The sequence below is a fragment of the Strongylocentrotus purpuratus genome, unplaced genomic scaffold (genome assembly GCF_000002235.5).
Source record: "Strongylocentrotus purpuratus isolate Spur 01 unplaced genomic scaffold, Spur_5.0 spur5_scaffold_3, whole genome shotgun sequence".
NCBI classification, from domain to species: Eukaryota; Metazoa; Echinodermata; class Echinoidea; order Camarodonta; family Strongylocentrotidae; genus Strongylocentrotus; species Strongylocentrotus purpuratus.
The window spans coordinates 22,479,479-22,500,855 of record NW_022145609.1 but is presented as its reverse complement, the minus strand read 5'-3'; the positions used below and the strand labels follow the sequence as shown (position 1 = coordinate 22,500,855).

The 21,377-nt window shown below is 38.1% G+C and overlaps 1 protein-coding gene across 1 annotated transcript in view; it reads left to right on the top strand.

Moving 5' to 3' along the window:
* LOC580081 (protein wntless homolog) overlaps positions 1–21,169 on the top strand; it is a 39,047-nt gene extending 17,878 nt beyond the window's left edge. Inside the window, exon 12 of the mRNA XM_030996175.1 lies at positions 18,419–21,169. Within this exon, the coding sequence (XP_030852035.1) occupies positions 18,419–18,576 (158 nt within the window). The 3' untranslated portion in view covers positions 18,577–21,169. The remainder of the gene's footprint in view (positions 1–18,418) is intronic.
* Positions 21,170–21,377: the final 208 nt, after the last annotated feature.

Sequence of the window (21,377 nt, the reverse complement as noted above, 5' to 3'; positions counted from 1 at the left end):
TGCTAAAACTACTGCTTACATCAGCAATGTACTCATTTTCAGCTATGAAAGTATTTACTGAAATCTACTTTTGTATAGAAATGGAGGATAGATCTGAAGAAAGAAAAGTAAAATGAAAGAGTGAATCATCATGATTTCATCTGTTATAGTTTTGGAAGTTGATCATACATGTAACTTTAGGACACTGCAATCATATCCAATGAGAGTTTTTAGCCAAAAATCATTCATTTTAGTCTGCCTGTGAAACCTAAAGGATTACTGCCCTCTGTTGGCAGGTTTGAGTCTGAATACATGAGTAATATGTGTCTGTCTGTATGTCACTCCCATTGATACATGATATGAAAACGGAAAGATAAAGATCCTTAATTTCACTTGTCTTCTCATGAAGGTGCTTGTTAAACTTGTAAAGTAACACAAAGAGAACAAGCATAAGAGAAAGAGAAAGAGAGACAGGGAGGAAAAAGGAGGGAGAAGGAAAAGGAGGGGGAGGGGGTCAAGGAGGGGGAGGGGGGTCAAGGAGGGGGAGGGGGGTCAAGGAGTGGAGTACATGTACATGCTGAAAGGGAGAGAGATAGACAAGCAAACAGATATCGGTATCTAATAAGATCTAAATAAGGAACAAAAAAGTGGTTTGTGAGAGAGAGAGCGAAGGGAGGGGGGGGGGGGTGTAAAGATGTCAAGAGAAAGAAAGATAGATTAGCTGACAACTAATGAGGAGAACGAGAAGCAGAAAGAATTAACAAGGATGATAAAAGGAGACAAGACACAGAGAGAGAGAGAGAGCTAGGGAGAGAGAGAGAGAGGGGGAGGGAGGGAGAGACAGAGAGAGGGGGAGAGAGAGGGAGGAGTGAGATGGAGAGGGAGAGGGAGAGAGGTGAGGTTGGGTTTGGGGAGACTAAAATAAAGCATGGAAAATCGGAAATGCACTTTAGATGATTGTTGCCATTCATCTGTCTTGACTGTGCACTATCTGCTCCATTGCCAGTCATCATTTGGTCATTGAGAAAAGTGGACTGATAATTGACTCTCGTCACATATTGATTTGATGATGTTTGTATCAGGTTAGGCATACAGTTTTTGTTCCCATCCGTCCCCGTTGATATAACATTCTTGCAAGCCTTCACAATTTGTTAAATTTGTTTGTACAGTGTTGGTATCTGTGCCCCCTAGACATTAGAGCAAGTCCCAATTCAGTTCATTCACACACAGCGAAAAAAAGCACTCAACTTCTAGCAATTTGATAGTAGTATAGATCATTGATTTTGTTTTGTCCATGTATGCAATTCCTCCCAGCGTAAATTCACTTTGTGCAGCATTGTCTATGCCCCCAGACATCCTAAGAAGTCAATGGTCAGTTGATTGAGACGAATATAAACTTAGCTTCTGCAAATTTGATAGTAATAATCAATGTTTTTTTTCTCTAGAGGTATCGTCCAATGAAAGCCAGAAGGTCATTAACCCTTTTCTGTGTTACAGCATATGTGTCTGTTACTGCCCTTTTAGCTATAAATTCTCCCAAATTAAAGTATATGCCTCCAGACCTGTTCCTTGTCCATTGATTCAAACAAATATATAGTTTCTCTCTAGTCTACCGGTACTTGAAATTGAGCATCTTTGATCCCCCTCCCCCTCCCCCCACCCCGAAAGAATAAAGTTTTACCCATTATAGATGCGATGAGCTATTTACACAAGAGTTTTTATTAATCATAAATAAAATCATCGAGCTCGTTGACTACCAAGTTTCAGCTAAAGTCAGGATTTAATTATTTTAGCCACCTGCTATATTCTCTGCATTTTTTTGCTGTTTTCTTGCTATTTTATTGCTCTAGCTTTTATTTATGGCAAAGAAAATGACAGAGGAGCTAGTCGCTGATTTATATTTGTTTAAAATGGCAATTTCCTTGGCATCTGTTGTTTATAACACATGTACAGTAAGTACATAGAAAACAACGACAAAGCTGTGAATGTTGTGTATTTTAGCAATTTTTTGCTCACTGTGTACTGGATTCTCTCATTTCCATAGGCTTTAATACAGACACCACCCTGTTCCCGTAGAGAGTGGGTTAAATTTTGAGGAAGAAGATGATATTAAAGACCATAGAAGTAGGCTCTCATGGGGAATTTGACACCATTCAGGTGTTTGCCCAATAATAGGTGTTGTCAATCACCAGGATTAGCCTTCAGTTTTATATAATGCTCTGCATTTTTCACCCACACCCCCCCCCCCCCATATTGTCAAGACATTATCTTACATTTCTATCACCTGATGGCTCTCTGAGAGACTAGGGGTATATTTCTTGATGGGACCATGAGTTTGCTGCTGTGCAAGACTTGTTCACCCATTAATGTTTTTTATATCAAGTCTGGTGTCCGCGAATTATGATCTTCTGCACTTGGAAAATGAAGACCATCTCCCTTTAACCCTATATCTGAACCCCCCCCCCCCACCCCCAGGCAATATAGGGTTAAATGGAGAATGCGGATTATTAAAATGAAATGTTTTTCATTACCATATTACTGTGGGGGGGGGGGGGGGAGGGGCTATCAAGCTGTTATGTTTTAAAAACAAATACATTTTGAAGGACTGTTTAAAAATAAAGAGAGAACAACAATTAACATGTTCAAAATGGTTATTTTGATTTATAGTCTTACGCAGGATTATGTTTGTCATAGATATGCTGTCGACTTTTCTGTCGAGAAAGATGTTGTCTTTCAACTGCAAATCAACCGGGCATGGTGGCTCAGTCGTTAGAGCGCCCGCCTCATGAACGGCAGGTCGTGGGTTCGAACCTCGGCCGAGTCATACCAAAGACTTATAACAATGGGACCTTCTGCCTTCTAGCTAGGCGCTCAGCATATTAGATTGGAGAAGGGTAGTAATAACATATTATGTTATGCAGGGCCCGCTGGAAGAACGGTTTCATAACTGAAGTGGCTATCCTGGGTAAATAAAACGTTATTATTACTGCAAGACTGCAGGTGAAGACTACGCTTTTAGGGAAATGTTGACTGACCCTTCATGGTGCCTTAGCGTCAACCGGACCGGAGAGGTGTTGGGAGATCAATAACTGCCTGACCTAGTTTCGACAGTGGTTTTTTCAAATCATTGTAATGAGCCACTTTGTATGTGAATCAGGGTGAAATGAGCGTAATGGGTAGTATCGTCAGCTGGAGTGGGGGCGGGGGGGGGGGGGGGGGGGGGGGGAGGGGTACAAGTTATAATTATATAGTTTCTCAAATCAATATTATGACCCACTTGTGTAGATAATGTCAAAGATGAGAATAGCATCCATGGAAATAGTGCTGTCAGTTGGGAGACAGTGGGGGGGGGGGGGGGTCTCAAAACTAGAGATCAGTAATTCCATGATCGAGGAGGGGGGGGGGGGGCATTGCTTGAGTTACACTTAGAAGATACACTAATGATGATAATAAGAATCCTGTACATTCTGTAAGATTTTATAGACTAGAATGCAGTGGATATAATAATTGGGAGTGGTTTGAGTGGTTTGAGGGCTGGAGTTTGAAACCTGTAGGTTCACAAATCATCGTAATGAGCCACTTGTGAACATCATGTCAAAGATGATCACTTTTTGTACTTGATGACATTTTTAGACATCTGTGTGCCTTTGCAATAATTATGTAGTGCTAGATTATTATTTTTCTTGAGGGGGGTGTCGAGACCGTAGTTTGAAACCTGTAGGTTCTTGAATCATCATAATGAGCCACTTGTGTACATCATGTCAACGATGACATCGGAGTACAATAGCATCGATGGGGTAGTGCTGGGAGTTGGTGGGCACTTGAAAGGTACTATGTCCCATTTGCAGGCCAAAAAATGAAAAGGTTAAATTCCAACGGCATTTGAAAGATAAAACTAATTTAGAACTACCCTAAAAAAAGGGCGGGGGCTTGAAAATGTTTTTAAGTGGGGAAATAACGACTATTAGTTGTCAAATCGACTTAAGAGCTATAGAGTCAGTAAGTACTGTAATAGTCTGACTTTCAGACCATTGTACCAAATGGTTGTACGTTTTATGCTGCGCAAAGATTCAATCGGTTTAATTTTGGCCATTACAAGAAGTGGGTTATTGATGTAGACAAATGCTCATGTACCCTTTACAACTCTTTTCATGTATGTTATTACCAAAGAAGAAAAAAAGCCAGTCAATCACTCAATAGTGTCTGACAGTGAAGTCTAGCAAGTAAAAAGGTTTCCTTGCATCATTTGAATATTAGGACACTGCTAACATTTTAATTTCACAGATAGGACATACATGTACATGACATATTCATAATTCCTGCAAAGTTCTACAGAATTTGATGTTGGCTGCAAAAGGGACATAGTACCTTTAAATTCAAACCTGTAGTTTTTCATCAAATCATAATGATGATCATTTTGTACTTGATCACATTTTTTGTTTATATCTGTGTGCCTTTGCAATAAATAATTCTGTAGTGCTACTTGTAGATTGTTTCTTTTCTTGAGGTAGGGTGTCGAGACTGGAGTTGAGAACCTGTAGGTTCTCAAATCATCGTAATTAGCCACTTGTGTAGATGCTATCATGTTTTTACATCAGATTCAGAGTGCAAGAGAATAAATAATAGGGCTAGGAGAATTTTTTTTTTTTTTACAGGGGTGGGGAGGCTTGAGTATAATACATTTAGGTTTTCAATTTAATGTAATTGAGTCCCTTTTGCAGAGATGCCAACCAGTATGATTAAATCGTATTTAGTACGATAATAAAAGTTAAATACAATTTTTAATTTTTTTTTAAAATAATTTGTTTAAACCCATAAAAACCACAGAATCGCATAGAAACATGTACATGTAAACCCCCGCAACCCCAATAAAAACTTGCTTTACAATTTTCTCTTTAAATTTTGATGAAAGAGCAAAATTTTACTTGACCGTACTTCCGGCCGGCATGGCACCCAAGTCCGACTTTGGTCTATGTGTGCGGTTTTATGTTATTCTTGATTTTCTTCATACTCCTTAATTCATTAGCCCGTAGAAATGAAACTGAATTTGACAAATTTGACAAATCAATTTATAAAGAGAAAAAATCATTGTTATAGACAAGTACATTAATGGTTGACAGTTATAATGCAGAATAGAGTCATAAAAGGTTGGTTACACAAAATCAATTTAATATGACATGGATGACAACAGAGCGAGAGAGTAGTAGCGGACCAAAGGTAGGCAGAGGATGTTGGTAGAGCACTAGAGCAGAGAAGAAAAGGTTGAAAGAGAAAGATTGAGCCAAGCGTAATACAGGATGCATTCAATGTACTTTAGCCGTGTATATTCATATAGTGGAATAATGAGTTCAAGTTCAGTTAGGCAGTTTACATCAGATTATACCTGATAATAAATGGAAAGGGGGGGCGAGGGGAGATCGTAACTGTTTTTGTTTTGATTTATTATCCATCCTACAAAGGATTTCACTACACTTTCACCAGAAGAGTTGATATGTTTATTAAGACTTAACTTGATTCTTTTTAAACTAAGATGGTAAGCAAAATTACACATAAACACACATTGCATGTATTTATTGCTGGAATTGCATTTCAGTGAGAATGCTAATATCCTAACCATACATGTATGCAAGTCAATGACACTACTTTCTTTTTATTAGGGTCGCATGCAGGAATAAGCATTCCTCCTGCTCCCTTGTGAAATCATCAAGTATCATGTTCCCATTCATGATGTGAGTGGTTGTCAGCATGGATGTGTTTGGAATAAGATAAACCCTGTTCACACTCACCTAGTGAGCTAAAAAAAGAAAGAAAAAGAAAATAAATAATCCTGGAGCAAAAAAAGATTCAGTTGCTCTGGAGACAATAGCAATGAAATAATGCCATAGGTAATTGTTGCCGGAGCATATGTCCGAACAGTAGCAAAACCAAATAATCTATTAAAGAACAGATAAAAAGAGCAATTATGTTTCTGTATCTTGTTGCATACAAGTAAACTGTGCTTATGGGTCTTTGGTGTACACAATAATGTGTCACCTTTACATTTACTTGCAAATCATTCACACACAGAATGTAATTATGCCACAGGTGCTTTTCTTTAGGTGGTTTACACTTCATGTGTGAATGAGGCTTTTGACTCCCACCTCCAAGTCTGTAATGCCGCTTGAAATTATTGTCATTATTATTATTATTAAGTATTTGGCGTCACCTGTGCCTGGGAGGCGAAAAGCGAACTTAATCACCGTAACCCTTGGGTCTCCCCTCCCGGTATAACTGAATGGGGGTGTGCAGGTGGACCACTACACTGGGGTTTCCTCCTACTCGTATATGAGTAGTGCAGTGAGTTCTTAACATGCAAAGGTGGTGACTCTCCTCTACACTGGCTTCCATTTAAAGTCCTATCCGAGGGACGGAGTGCTTTCCACTTAACATAGCCTGCGTCTATGAAACAAGGGGAGGGGCACATTAACTGAGAACGCAGACTTCAGTCATCGGCCTGGGTTGGATTTGAACCCGAGATCTTACGCTTGACAGGCAGACGCTTTAACGACTGAGCCAACTCGCCTCCTCATGTCTAAACATGTCTGAACAAGGCTTAAAGATACTATGTCCCTAGTTGCTTACTGGCTCTATAGCTCTTAAGTCAATTCGACAACTGATAGTCGTTATTATCCCACTTAAAGAAATTTTCAAGCCCTCTCTTTTTTAGGGAAGTTCTAAATTAGTATCATCTTTCAAATGCGGTTGGAATTTTTTTGGCCTGCAAATGGGACATAGTACCTTTAAGGCCCATCACACCTCCAAGTCTGATATGTCGATTGAAAATGAAGCCCTTGTGACCCTCGTCGGTGCTACCATGAGTGGTGATGCCCCTGTTTAATGCCTCAAAGTTTTAACATTTAATATCACTCGCTCCTTGGCGAGCGTTGCTCATGATCTTCTGTCCCAACACCTCTCGTGTGAGCATGAACATTGTATGAATTCACTTCCTCGATGCTTCATGTTGTATTTAAAGTGTACCGGTACATGTTCCAATCACCAACAAATATTGTCATCTGTATGGTTGGGGGTTCCATGTCTCTTAAAAAAAAATGAGCTTCAAGTATTACTTCTATAAATAGATATTGCAGGTTAAAATACACTCTCAGATTCATGATAGAGGGACTTGTGAGGAGACTACTTGATGCATGCATACATGTACATGTACATATTTTCCTAGAAAAAGAGCCCCCACGGAACCCTAGTCCAACTTGGATCCTGTGTACACGTTTTTATGTTAATCTTTATTTTCTTCATACGTCATATCCGTTTGCCCATAGAAAGCTTCATAGAAAGTTGGGTGATGTTTTGTAGGTTGATGTTATACTTAAACATTCTAGCTGTACACAAATCATTTTTTCAGGTGATTGGTACACTTGAAAGGGGAAGTCCACCCTGATATTAAATTGGCATAAAATGTGTGCATAATTTTTCCAAGATGAATATTTAATGTACTTTACGCTGGTTCTGTCTGGGACTACTCCTATATGGCCAGATACTCTCAAGATATTTGTCCCACCATCTGCTAAGAAAGCATGCTTGTCAGTAAGCAATCAGGGGACAGACAGCTGTCTCCTCAAAGGGACTTAATAATGAGAATTAATGCCTTTCCAAAGGCCACTAGCGCATCAACTTGGTTTTCGAACTCAGGACCACCCGTTGTGAGACCGCGGCTCTACCACTGAGCCATCGCGCCTCACCCTTTTTTAATATACCCTGTATATTGTATTTCATGCAGTACCTGCCATAAAGTCATTGCTGTTTAATACAGCTTTGTCGCATGAACCCTAACAATATTCTCTTCTGTATTACATCCCCACTGAGCTGCTAGGATCATGTACATGAGATTTACGGTTTAGCACTTCATGTAATACCCTCCTTTACTGTTTCATGAAGGTGGTCCATGAACACGAAGAGGTCCTTCGAGAGGCGCCCAATAATATGCGGTAATCACTTCAGTGTCCATGCCATTCCCCAAGAACATCCCCACATCCTTGTTCCCCGGTCCCCAATTTAGGTCGCTGAGCTTGTGATTTCCTGTGGTCTGGGAGTCAACAGCCAGTGCTGGCGTTAGACAAAGTACAGACAGCATCGCAGGGATCTGCTCAGAAAATTCCACTGTTGACATGCAGTGACGACATTTGATAGATGCAGAAATAAATCAATAGTGTAACAGCCAGAAAGCAAGGTGTAGAATCTCCGGGATCTGCTCAGAAAATTGCACTGTTTGATATGCAGTGGTGACATGTGATAGATACAGAAATAAATCAAATAGCCAGATAGCAAGGTATAGAATCGCAGAAATTTGCTCAGAAAACCCAACTATTTGACATGCAGTGACGACATTTGATAGATACAGAAATAAATTGATAGTGTAACAGCCAGAAAGCAAGGTGTAGAATCTCAGGGATCTGCACAGAAAATTCCATAGTTTGACATGCAGTTGTGACATGCGATAGATACAGAAGTATGTGTGAATGCTAGGTGAAATTAAAAAAGGAAAATTGAGACATGGAGAGGGAGGGAGGGAGGGAGGGAGGGGGGAAGGGGGAGACAGAAGAATGAATGAAGAAAGGGAGGGGGGGGGGGAAGAAAGAAAGTGCATTGCAAAAGAGAGAATCTGAGATATGGAATGATAGAGAGAACCAAATAAGAGGCTAATAGACAGGTAAAGATATGATGATGAGATTTAGAGATAGGATTGATAGATAACCTGTAAGGATAGCTGAGGCAAGAAGAAGCAAAGAACACACAAACATACTGAAAGAGAACAAGAGGAAAGAAGGGAACTTGGAACAGAACTGCATGAACGTAGGAGAACTAAAGACAGAACACTGTAAGAATAAGAAACAAAGCAAGATTAAGAGCAGAGAGAGAGAGAGAGAGAGAGAGAGAGAGAGATAAAAGAAGGAACAAAACATTTGCAAAAGAAAAAATGTAAGAAGGAAAACCATTATTAGGGTAAGAAGACAAGAATGAGTAAGAGTGTGATGGAGATCATGGAGTACGACCCTACATGTAACCTTTGCAGTAAAGGTGTCAGCGGAAAAGTGATGAGAAAATCGTCTTCAAGCAGTAAGAAGGGAACCAATTCGTCCTTGTTTTCACGAAGTGACGGTAGTGAGGAAAATCGTAACGCAAAGTGAATGCAATTTTTTTTCACTATCGTCACTTCGTGAAAACAGCGACGAATTGACTGAATGAAAAATCGATAAGGAAGAAATAAAAATGAGAGGAACAACATGCGAAGAACAGACATGGAGAGAGAAAGAAAGAGAGAGAGATATAGACGGAGACAGAAAGAGCAATGCTAAATCCCAAGGTATTAGGAGAGTTTGCATGTTGCCTGAGCAAACCTATCTAGACATATATGCTCAGACTAGGGGAATGGGGGGGGGGGGGGGGGGAGGTGGAGAGGGAGAGCGAGAGGCAATCAATACAGGGGGGACACGCACAATGAACAGCTTTTTCACCGGAAGTTTGCACGTGATGTTGGCAAGCCTTGGGGAGAATGAGGTCTTAGATAACACAACATTGATTTAGTAGGAAATAATAGAGGAGGGTGAAATTGAGGCTCTTTTGCCTGCATAGCATTGACGTTGGTAGAGGGCTGGCAAAGCCCGGGGCTACGTAGTCTGGTGTACACAACTCTGCGTGCGGGGCTGGGTTTCGGGGAATGAACCCAGGGCTCGGCCTGGTTGCAGGCATTCTATGCATGTAATGATGTATCGTGTGTTGTAATTGAATAAAGCATTTAGTGTACACCTAAGAGCCTAAAGAGAGAGAGAGAGAGAGAGAGAGAGAGGGGGGAGAGAATGAGACAGACAGAGATAGACAGAGAGAGGGAGAGAGAGAGAGATGCAGACACAAGTAATTATCATAAAGAAAGTCAAGCAAGCACCTGTAGAATGCCTGTCTTTACAACTCAATACTGAACTGGTATTTAAGCTTAACTTCCGCTTGCAATTTTTTTTCATTATTATACCTGATTTACATACAGTGTACCTACTGTGGTATTAGGGCATATATTTTAAAGCATTTCTGGCACGTACAAGATGTACATGTACATGTAATTTGTATGTAGACCAAGCATTGAAACAACCTGCCTTGGAATAGAGTCAAATTTGCACACATTGAGATTATGTATACATGTCCACAGTTGAAAAGAGTGGTTTTAGAATTGCTCGGTAGAAATGCTTCTTGTTTTATGTCAGTTGTCAAAGACAACGTGATAAATATAGAAAATCAATACACAGACATGATTTGAACTGCACCTGTTATTGTGAAACCTGATGTGTTAAGATCTACCATAGATATATGAGAGAGAGAGAGAGAGGGGAAAGGGAGGGAGAGGGAGTGAGGGAGAGGGAGGGAGGGACAAAGGGGAGGAGGAGGAGAGGAGGAGGAGGAGGAGGAGGAGGAGGAGGAGGAGGTAGTGATAGATCTATTACACGCATGTAGTGTACTTGGGGAAGAGAGCAAAAGATAAAGAGAGAGAGAAGCAACAACTGATGAGTTAAGATCTACTCTAGATACAGAATATACCTGAGAGAGAAAGAGAGAGAAAGAGAGAGGGCTTGGGGGGGGGGGGGTTAGAATGTGTGAGCGTTACAAGAGAGATGGGGGAGTGGAGGTGGGGTGTTCATTATGTGTGTGTGTAAGAGAGAGAGAGAGAGAGAGATAGATATGTGAAGAGAGAGAGAGAGGTGAGAGAGAGGAATAAACGGATGGACACAGAAAGACAGACAAAGAGGAGACAGATAGATGGAGACAAAGAATTGCAGTCCAGACATGTTCAATTGATGTAAGATTATAGAAATCAAAGAGTAAATACATGTATATTCATAATGTGCAAAGTAGGAAACGTCTGCAGCACCAATTTGTTTTTTAATAAGACAGAACCCAAGTATTTATTCAAGATGACAGTTGCATACGCCGAGACGGGATATCTTCACTTCCTCTAAATAAGATGCTTTTAATGCATTTAGTATCTCCTCTTCCGATCCAAAAGCAATATAGATATAAAGCTTAATCAATGTTGACAGATATGAATGTTTGGTTTGATTGTGGTGTATCTCGGTGCTTAATAGATTAAGCCGTCATCAGTACTTGATTATTATTTGCTACTGAGATGCATTCTTGTAGATGCATTCTTGTAGAGGATGTATATTGTTTAGAGAGAGCGAGAAGGGTATTAATCTGGACCCTGTTTCATGAAACTTGTTAACAATATCAAGTTCCAATAACTGTTACAAGCTACTGAAATTGTGGAATTTGATTGGCTGAGAGCAAATTTGTCATAGAAATTTAGTATTTGTTCTTGATATAAAGTTTTATGAAACTGGGCCCTGGTGTAAAAAAATGTGAGTTAATACATGTATCCTTATGGTTCTCAACATACGATATATATGATATTTCCTGATTATTTCCCATGAGTGCCTGGAGGACTCATTAACTGCAATAATTGGAGGCCTGAATGTTTTCCACATATGTTCTAATTAAATAATGAGCGACATTTGACCAAAAATCAGACAAATGTCATGCATTCCACATAAAAACATGTTTTTACGTCAACATTTGAGAACCAAAGAGGGTGGAAAATGATTTGAAATTCATGACTCATGATCGTAGAACTAGAACAAAAAAGGTTAACCTTTAGTGACACTTATTTTAAATAAAGATGGACAAATCTAAATGCACTAATGCTAATATAATCTATAGATTATTGCTTATATCAATCGAGTATGCTTTAATGCTTATCAATCATGAATATCATGGTTTTAATCAGATGTGTGCACTGTGCACCCACATACATGTAGAGATTAAAAAAATTGGCCACCCACTTGTGACATTTGATGTGGCAAATTTCCAGGTTTAACGAGTACAAGTGATCAATAAAGCTTTGTAATTGTTTGATATCCATCACAGATTATTGCGAATAAGAAAGGGGGAAAAAGAGCCTCAATAAAATTATCAGCTTCCATGTATTTATGCATGTGCATGTACATTGTACATTGTAGTTTGGCTGTTTAGGATTCACAACTAAGTGAACTAAGACTCAATCCCTGCTGGTATTTTGCAATCTAGCGAGCAGGTAAAAAGTAGAATCATTTGATTAAATATACAATTAATGTTCATAACCTCAGGAGCACAGTATGGGTGAATGACAGGACGTGTCCTATGTATATACGACATATACCTATGTTTTCAAACCCTTAGGGGGTTCCCCTTTAAGCACGTAACTTTTGAGTCGTACTTTAAATTCTCCCAACAAATTTGTCATTTGCATTGATTTTATGCAGTGTGTGCACTTCGCCTATCGGTTACGCTAAATGTCATTGCAAGCAGCTAATACCGGTGGGAAAACTGCCATTTAGCGAGAAAAGCTTGACAATGGGTCACGTGTACATTTTCACGTCTCGACATTTCTTCGGTTACACTTTACGAAAGTTCACTGAATAACCAAATCGGCAGAGGAAAGCGATTGGATACATTTGACCCCATTCAAGCCGCTCTTACGCTTGCTAATCGGGCAAAGTCGGGATAAAAGGGGTATGTACAGGTGCCATCAGTTTCGGTGAAGGACCCTGCGGATTTTGACCGGAAAGAACAAAATATGAAGATTGACAAAACAGACAAGGAAAGAGGATTGATATATTTAGAGAGGAAAGAGGAAATTTGTAAAGTATGAAATTCATGAACCAGTTTAAGATCCAAATGGGACATTTTTAAATGTAATCATCTGAATTAGCTGGAATTAGATTGAGGTGGGGGAGACGGTGTAATTTCAGACACAAAGTTATAAAACCATTTCTTAGAATGGGTTTATTTTTAGTTCTAAAAAATGCAAATGATTCAAGTGGCTGCCAACTCTGTTTCACTTTGTGTTGATCATTTATAAAGAAAAAAAAAAGAAGAATATCTTGATGACCATATGCAGTTTTGTTGAAATAAGACAAGAAAACGTTTTGTCAACTCTTGTGTTCTTAGTAGGTCCATGAGCTAAGGATATGTGTAAATGAGATTTTAAATCACCTTGTACTGTAGGCATTAGATTTGTGATTTATGCTATTTAATGGATACAAACAAATAAGCATGCAAAAGACTGAGGTGGCTGCCGACTCTGTTTCACTTCTTGTTGATCATTAAGAAAGAAAGAAAGAAAAAAAAAACAGGAATATCTTGATACCCATATGCAGTTTCGTTGAAATAAGACAAGAAAGGTTCTGTCAACTCTTGTGTGTTCTTAGTAGGTTCATGAGCTAAGGATGAGTTAATGAGATTTACTCAAACACCCAAACAAATCACTTTGTACTCTAAGCATTAGGTTTGTAAGTTATGCTATTTAATGGATAGAAACAAATATGCATTACTCATGTAATCATTTTAATTTTGTTAATACATATTATGAAAGTTGAAAAATTTGTTACTTGATAGACAAATACAGCTATCTAATAGAAAAATGTATAATTTTGTTGCCCAATAGTGTTACCTGTCTATTTTGATGGAGATGATGTTCCATTTGATCCATCCATCTAATCATCCATTCTAATCCGGGGGAGAATTTCATCAATCACAACTTTAAAGAGAAGGTTGAGTTCTAGGGAGAGGTGAAAAATAATTTGTGAGCATTATCATGCAAGAGTGGAAGAACATCAGAAAAAAAAATTTCCCTGAAAAGCATGGCTCTTCAAATGCCTTCATATCCTAAATATGACATGTAACAGCTTAAAAATGTGGGTCTCATTTTTATGCCACATGTTTGTGTAGTTCCATTATTCCATATACAGTACACGCCGAAAATCTCCGCAACACGATTTACACGATTCAAAATTTACACGATTCGACTGCTCGCGGGAATCGTGTAACCATTTATTTTTACACGATTCGTTTTTTGCCAATGAAGCGAAATTTGAATATTGTAAAATTACACGATTCCTCAATTCAGGTCGAATCGTGTAATCGTGTAATCTGCCCGCCGAAAATCTCCGCAACACGATTACACGATTCAAAATTTACACGATTCGATTGCTCGCTGGAATTGTGCTACAATTTATTTTCAGTGGTGATGGTGAGCAGGTTAAGGACGTCTAGTTCAGTAAAAGCAAGAAGTTACTTCTTGGTTGAACGAGGACATCGTGGACGATACGAGGGGATAGCGAAGATTACGCTTTCTTTCTCTTGTATATATTTTTAATTGCAGTGTCTTGTCTCTAGTTTTATTATAGAATGTTTGAAAGTTAAAAAAATCAGTCCACTTCCCGAAAAGCACTCTCGGATTTAATCCTCGGTGAGAAAAAAGAAAAAAGCGATGAACGACGAAGGAAGGGGGGAATTTTGTTATTCCTAAGTTGTAAATAAGTAAAAATAATTACAAAATGTAGAGGGCTAACATAATTAAGTATGTTGTGATACTCTTACATTACAAGGCTGTACCAATTAGAATTACGGTTCACCAGTTCATTCGTTACTATGAATATCGTTATACTTTTTTTTTATTCAATCATTATCCATTTTACAAACCTGGTTTGTAAAAACGCGTCATATGACGCACGAAAACCAAGGTTTGTCGACAAACCTCCTTTGTGAATTCGGGCCTTAGACTTTGATCACTTATTGCTTTTTTAGCGTTCCTCATTTTCGTAAATTACCTTTTACAACATTGCATTATTCAGCTATATGTATAAAGAGCTACGGTCAAGGCTTAAGGGCACACTTCCTGTCACATATAAAAGAAGCTTACTCTGAATGTGGCCTGCCATTGACCCTCGCCGGGGACAAAGGCCGTTGCCCTAGCTACAGGCAGAGATCCTTACATAATACCTATTGTTCAGGGGGTTCCCCTTGAACATAGGATCCCCCTGAACAATAGGTATTACATGTACATGTACATAAGTATGTAAGCCACTGGCTACAGAGTGTAGGGAACAGTTGCAAGCAGAGAATGAATAGAATAAGTGAATGGCCAACTTTCTTTGAGTTACGTTTAGCTAGCGGCACAGTGTCCCCCCACTTTTTCAAGTTCCCCCAAAGTGTCCCTTTGTATGTAGGAAAAGTACCTAATTTACTTTGACAAGTGTCCCTATTAATTTGTAAAAGTGCCCCTTCCCCTTTTCAACTCTGATAAGTGCTCCTTTTCTTTTGACACACACCCCTTTTCCTTCGATGAGTTCCTAATTTCCTTTACAATAAGTGTCCATTTTCCATTCTCATTAGTGTCCTTTTAATCTCTAGTAAGTATCCCTCTTTAAGTACGAGAAGTGCCCCTCTTCACTTTTGATACCTTTTCTTTCAACTAAAGCTTTTTTTTATCTCTCTCTCTCTCTCACTCTCTCTCTCTCTCTTTCTATCTTTTCATTCCCCCATATCTTTCTCGCCTCTCTTTCCCTCATTATGTTCCCCTCTTACCTTATTAATTTGTCTCTTTTCCTCTCCGTTTCATAGCCTTCTCATTTCTGTTAATTTTACTAGGTTTCGCCCTTCTTTTTTTTATCACTCTATTTCACTCTTTCTTTTCTTCCGGTCAACTTTTTAGTTTTCCCTTTTTTCTCTCTTTTTTTCTGTTTATCTTTATCGTGCCTTTCAACCCTCATTTTCCTTTTATATGTTCCCTTCTCCTCCTAGCTATCTTTTTTCCTTTACTATTTCATCTATCATGTCTTCCTGTTTCTGACGTTTTCCTACCTTGTCTCACGGATTAGTATACGATACATGTTAGTGGAAAGTGCTGAGGTTTATACACGAATATAAAGTACAGTAATTACCTGATGTACACTGAAGGTAAGTTGTGTATAAAGCAATTGGTGTAAGCAGGATAAGATTTAACAATTGTTGCAGCTTGTCGCATCGTTCTACCAATGCCCTTATAACCCTAATAACTATTTACACGATTACACGATTCAGAGCGACATTCTTCAATCGTGTAAATTTACACGATTACACAGTTACACGATTGTTACATCTGGTCGAATCATCCGACCAATGCACTTAACTATTTACACGATTACACGATTCAGAGCGACAATCTTCAATCGTGTAAATTTACACGATTACACAGTTACACGATTCAGGTGAATCGTGTAAACCGTGTAATCCTAAAAATAAATCGTGTAATCGTGTTGCGGAGATTTTCGGCGTGTACTGTACATGTACATGTACACTGTAAATCTTTTACAGTGTACATGAGACTGAGCCAAATTAAATCTTTTTGATGATTCAAGAATCCTGCAGTACACACCAATACTTGTATGCTATCAAATCCACACCGTTTCTTTCACATTGCAATCGCATGACCAATACTCAACTTTACCTTTAAGTTAGGAGTCCAAACATCTTGTAGATTATATTGGATTGTCCTGGGATGTAATTGCCACCATAGAATAGCCCTAGAATACTCAGACAATACATCTTTCCTCTCGGCGGAAAAAAAATGTGTGTACTTTATTCATTATGAATGTATTATGCTGTGGAAGTGAAATTCAACAAAAGACAAATTAACTTCTTAGAAATGTAAACTACAGGGAAAAAAGCGGAAGCACTCGTAAATTTATTTAGATTAGTTTCACAACAGGTCATTATGATGATTTCAGTGTGTGGGCCGAATTGTATGGGGAGATGGGAAACATGTTTACAAAAGCGCGATGTTTTTTAATGTGAGAATGTCACTGCATCCTGTGCACCCATTGTATTACGGGCCAGCTCGCTCGTTGCGCATTGATGCATCAAGGCGAGATATCATGAATGGATGAGATGATGCTAGCTGGTTTATTTCCTGAAGGCCACGCGAGGACAGACGAACCCCCGTCTCTCTGGGGGAACGGCCCAGAGTGCATCCACAGCTAATTTCATCAGCGCTTAACCCCCAGAGGGGATAAAAGCCGGACCTGCATCGTCGGTCATTAGGATTGCCAAACGCGATCTTATTGTTGATGATGAGTCCAATTAGCTTCTAATACCCCTTGGCTGCATTCTTGGGAAATCATCATTGTTTTCTCTTCTAGTACAAATATAATCATCCTTGCACTGTTGAATCACCTTTTCTTTAATACAGAATTATCAATTTCATTACAAAGGTGACCTTCTTCGTTTATAAAAAAAAACTAAATAATTGCTTTTTATTCCTGGAATCATGTTGTATATTTGTTTTTTTTTTTTTACATCTCTTTAAATTTTAATTTCTCTCTATATGACATGAATCTTCTGAGATAATAAAGTATGATTTTATAAAATTAGAATTTGAAGCGAAATGAAATGTTTATAATTCATTGTGACCTTCTTCCCATGTCATTAATTTGTTTATAAATTAGCAGCATCTTCTATGAAATCTAATTTGTTATATTCTTGTACTAGAGCTATCTTCTTTGTACCAGTACATCCTTCAATCTCAGTTTTCTGATTGGACATGAATGGAAAACAAATGAAAAAGGTCGTAGAGAACTTCCGTATGTTATGTAATAAATGTGTTACCAAATAGATAAAATATGATTCAGGGTTGGTAAATAATCGATTACGATCGATCAATTTGATTATGTTGATTCAACTTGTGCAGTAACAAAATTGAAATATAAAATTATTAATGCCTATTAAGTAAATTATTACCACTTCAATTGCTTCTATAACTTTTTAAACTTATCCCTGAAATCTCTATGACAATTACCATTTGTCTTTCAATTTGAAATGTACATTTCATTGCATTCTCAATAATTTGCATGAACCATTTATAAGGAACATGTGTGTTTATCCTCCTCTTACTACTACATTAATTTAACAAACAATTTTTTTTTTTTAACAAGTCAAATTTTGGGCTTTGATTACTTGTCTCATTGCAACATATATTGTATGAGTTTAATTACAGTACCTGAAGTGTAAAAATGGTAAACAAAACAACAACAAAAGCAATTTTGACCACATTTGTAAATAATTTTGAGTAGGATTTGCCACCCATGGTACAAAAGGGGGTAGATGTTGGAGCTCAGTACCAATAAAATGAGTGCAAAACAATTGGAAAGTCTTTCAAGTAATCAACTCAATGGCAATTTCTAATGTATTGCCAAAAGGAATATGTTCAGATTATGTCATGTGCCATTGTACATTGCGCATTTCCAAAGGCGATGGATAAGTTGATTAAAATTACCCTAGGTTGATTTTTCAAGAGTCTTTGCAGTTTACAATAACATTTTCAGATTGTAAACAGTTTTTTCTTCACCACCTGAAGGCTTGCCTCACATAACAACACATAATTCCAAGTATTGTAGTTCATTAATTAATAACCAACCTGGGTAATGGAATGACTGTTACTAGGTCCCCAGGAATGAAACATACATACATGTACATTAGAATATGTTATGTTTAAAGATCAGTCATTCATCCAGATTCCTTTTCACCTCGTTTCATGTGTGTACAGGTGATACCAGCGAAGGAAGTCAGGTGGAGTTTGAGATGTCCACCAACGTGTCTTCCACCGCTCCATCCACCTCTGCTGCCCTCAACCCCTCCGGAGCCGCCTCCCAAGCCGGCACCTCAGAAGTCTACCAGCTCCTTGGAAAAGTGGCCAACGACTAGAATCAAGGATAAGTTTGAGAAATGGTATCACTGTGCCACGCCCTGGGACAAGCCGATACCAGTCTCCATGTTAATGTGCCCTGCTTGAGAGTGATTATATACCGGTATCTGTGCCAATGTGCCACACCCGATGGTAAACTGATACCGGTATATAAAATGACTCGCACATATTTGAAAATGAGACTTTGCTTGCATGGGTTGTTACTGGAACCACCATGAATATAATGCCTTCTTGTCAATGTAAGATGGAAATTGATATGTGTTTCAAAAAGTAATTGATAAATTCTTTGATTACCACAGTCTAGTATTCATAGATTGATTAACATTTGTACATGTGGTACATTTTTTCAATTCAACTTTATTTCATTTTGCAAATAAAAACATAATTTAGAAACATCACTCATACACACTCTCAAAGTAATGGATATGGGAATAAGACATTAGAGTAAGTTGCATAATTCTGCTGAGAGCAAGAAGGACATTAAGATATGAATTTCTAGAGAGTGTACGCCCTTTTGGCTCTCAGCAGACAATACACTGGTGAAGAGGGACACAGACAAAAAAAGATTGGTTATTTCATTTTGCTTGAAGAACAAGGTAAAACCATGTTTGTTTTCTCTCTCTAATAATAATCGCTTATGCTAGAAACTAAAATTGCATGTTAGAATGGGATGCAGACCTGTGCCATTAATTAGGAGAGTTTGGCCAACCCAGTTCAACTTGGGAACAATATGGCAAATGTTGTTGCTGTGTTGGGCAAGCCCTAAACAAAAGAATATATGACGTGTTGTGACCAACTGAGGCCAAGTTGGTCAAACACTGTATAGATGGCTCTGTTAATGACAGAAAAGGGAGCCCCTCATGCAAGCTGAGCCTGAGCTAAAGTAAATTATGTTGTAAATACAAAATATAGGAAGTGGCAAGTGGGTAATAGTGGTATTCCAAGAATATAGAAACTACATGTATGTAACTGATCTTGATGCCATAACAACAAACAGTTGAATGAATAAGGCTGAAAAGATACTGTAAGTCCTTGTTAGTTAATTATTGCTAAGGCTACCAAATCAAGAGCACACTGCCTTATGAGAAAAGGAGATCTTGTTGATTGTGGGTCTGTTTATGTTTACGTTTCTTTGCAGATTGAAGACCGAGCCCAAGGCATAATTTGTAATCAAAGAAGTGGAAAAGAAGTAAAGAAAATAGAGAACATGTTCGACACTTGAAGAATCTAAAGAGCCCTGAAGAAATTGTTTGAAGGCATTGAGTACATTTTGATAAGATGATAATATAAAACATGTTTTCCATTAATCAGAGCCAGAGTTTTCTTAGGGCTTTATTATTCAACTGGTTATGATCTATGCATGTGCAGTGAGTCCGAGGTAAAAACAAAACCATGAAACAGAAAGTACATGTAGAAGTAATATGATTTGACATGATTCTTTAATTGCATTAATCCATGCACACTTCACTGAGAAACATTGTTTTGAAAATGGCATGTCAAAAAAATACCACAATCTGGCACATGAATTTCGACATGCCATTTTCAAAACAATTTTGCTCAGTGAAGCATCTCGATTAATGTAATCAATACATGATCTGAAAGCATACTACTTCTACTTTGTGAAAAATAAGGAATTATATTCATACGGCTCATAGTTTGTTTGCAATAACTATTTCTTTTTAGATATTTTTTTTTCTTTCTGGAACGCCCTGTATTTTACCTCTGAGAAATTTCACAAAGAAAAGTAGACACCAAGCTTCATTGAAGAAAAAAGTAATTATAAACCTATCATGTGTAATGATAATGCAACAGAACCACCTCTAACTGGTTTTCGAAATGTCGATTTAATCTGCAAATTGAATGTCAGCACTGCTCGACTTTTTAAAAACGTTTTTGCATCTTTTCCTAGGCAAGGTACATTACGTTTGGTTAGAATGAAGCCCATTTCTTGGGGAGGGCTTACATGTATCTCTTTCTGTGCCACATTTGCTAATCAGCGTAATCACTTCTTTACCATGTTCGCTGATAGGCACATGATTACTTGAATGGGTGCCAGATCAGCTACTCAGCATAGACACTTAGTAACAATTATTACATCATTGCAGAGAGGTCTATAAAAGCGTTATCAAATAACCATTTCCAGCCTTAATTGACCTGAAGATCTTCCTTTATCACATGTATTTAACAACATTGTGAATGTAATGTCAAAATAATTTGGACGCTTTTTCAGCTTACCCTAACCCTTTCAAAAAGAACAATTAAACCTGAGGTAATTTCTTAAGAGTGGCATATTTAAGTAGATCATGTGAGTTAAAAGGTTTAATTTATTGGACAGCATTAGGGGTTTGTTTGATCATGGCAGCATTATCTTGATTTTTTATTACTAATTTAGGAACTTGCCTAAAATGTACAAATCGTTGTTGTCATCAGTTATCGCTCTAAACATGGCATCATTGTCGATCAGGTTTCCATTCTAAGTTTTGGGCTTAGTTTTGAACAGATTAGAGTTTTTAAATTATAATAACATAACTTTCATGAACATGTAGATGTAATAATAATAATAATATTAATACTCAACTTTTATATAGCGCGAATTACAATTAAGTCTCTAAGCGCTTCCAAACTTGGATATTATTGAACCGGCTTTAGCTGTGCTGCCATTATAGCGCTCTAGCATTCCAAGGAATTAATTCCTGCCAGGTACCCATTTACATCACCTGGGTTGAGTGTGGCATATCTTGATGGGTTCTTAAATTGTTACAAATGACCTTTATCTGCCCATGTGCAGATGGTATCTCTG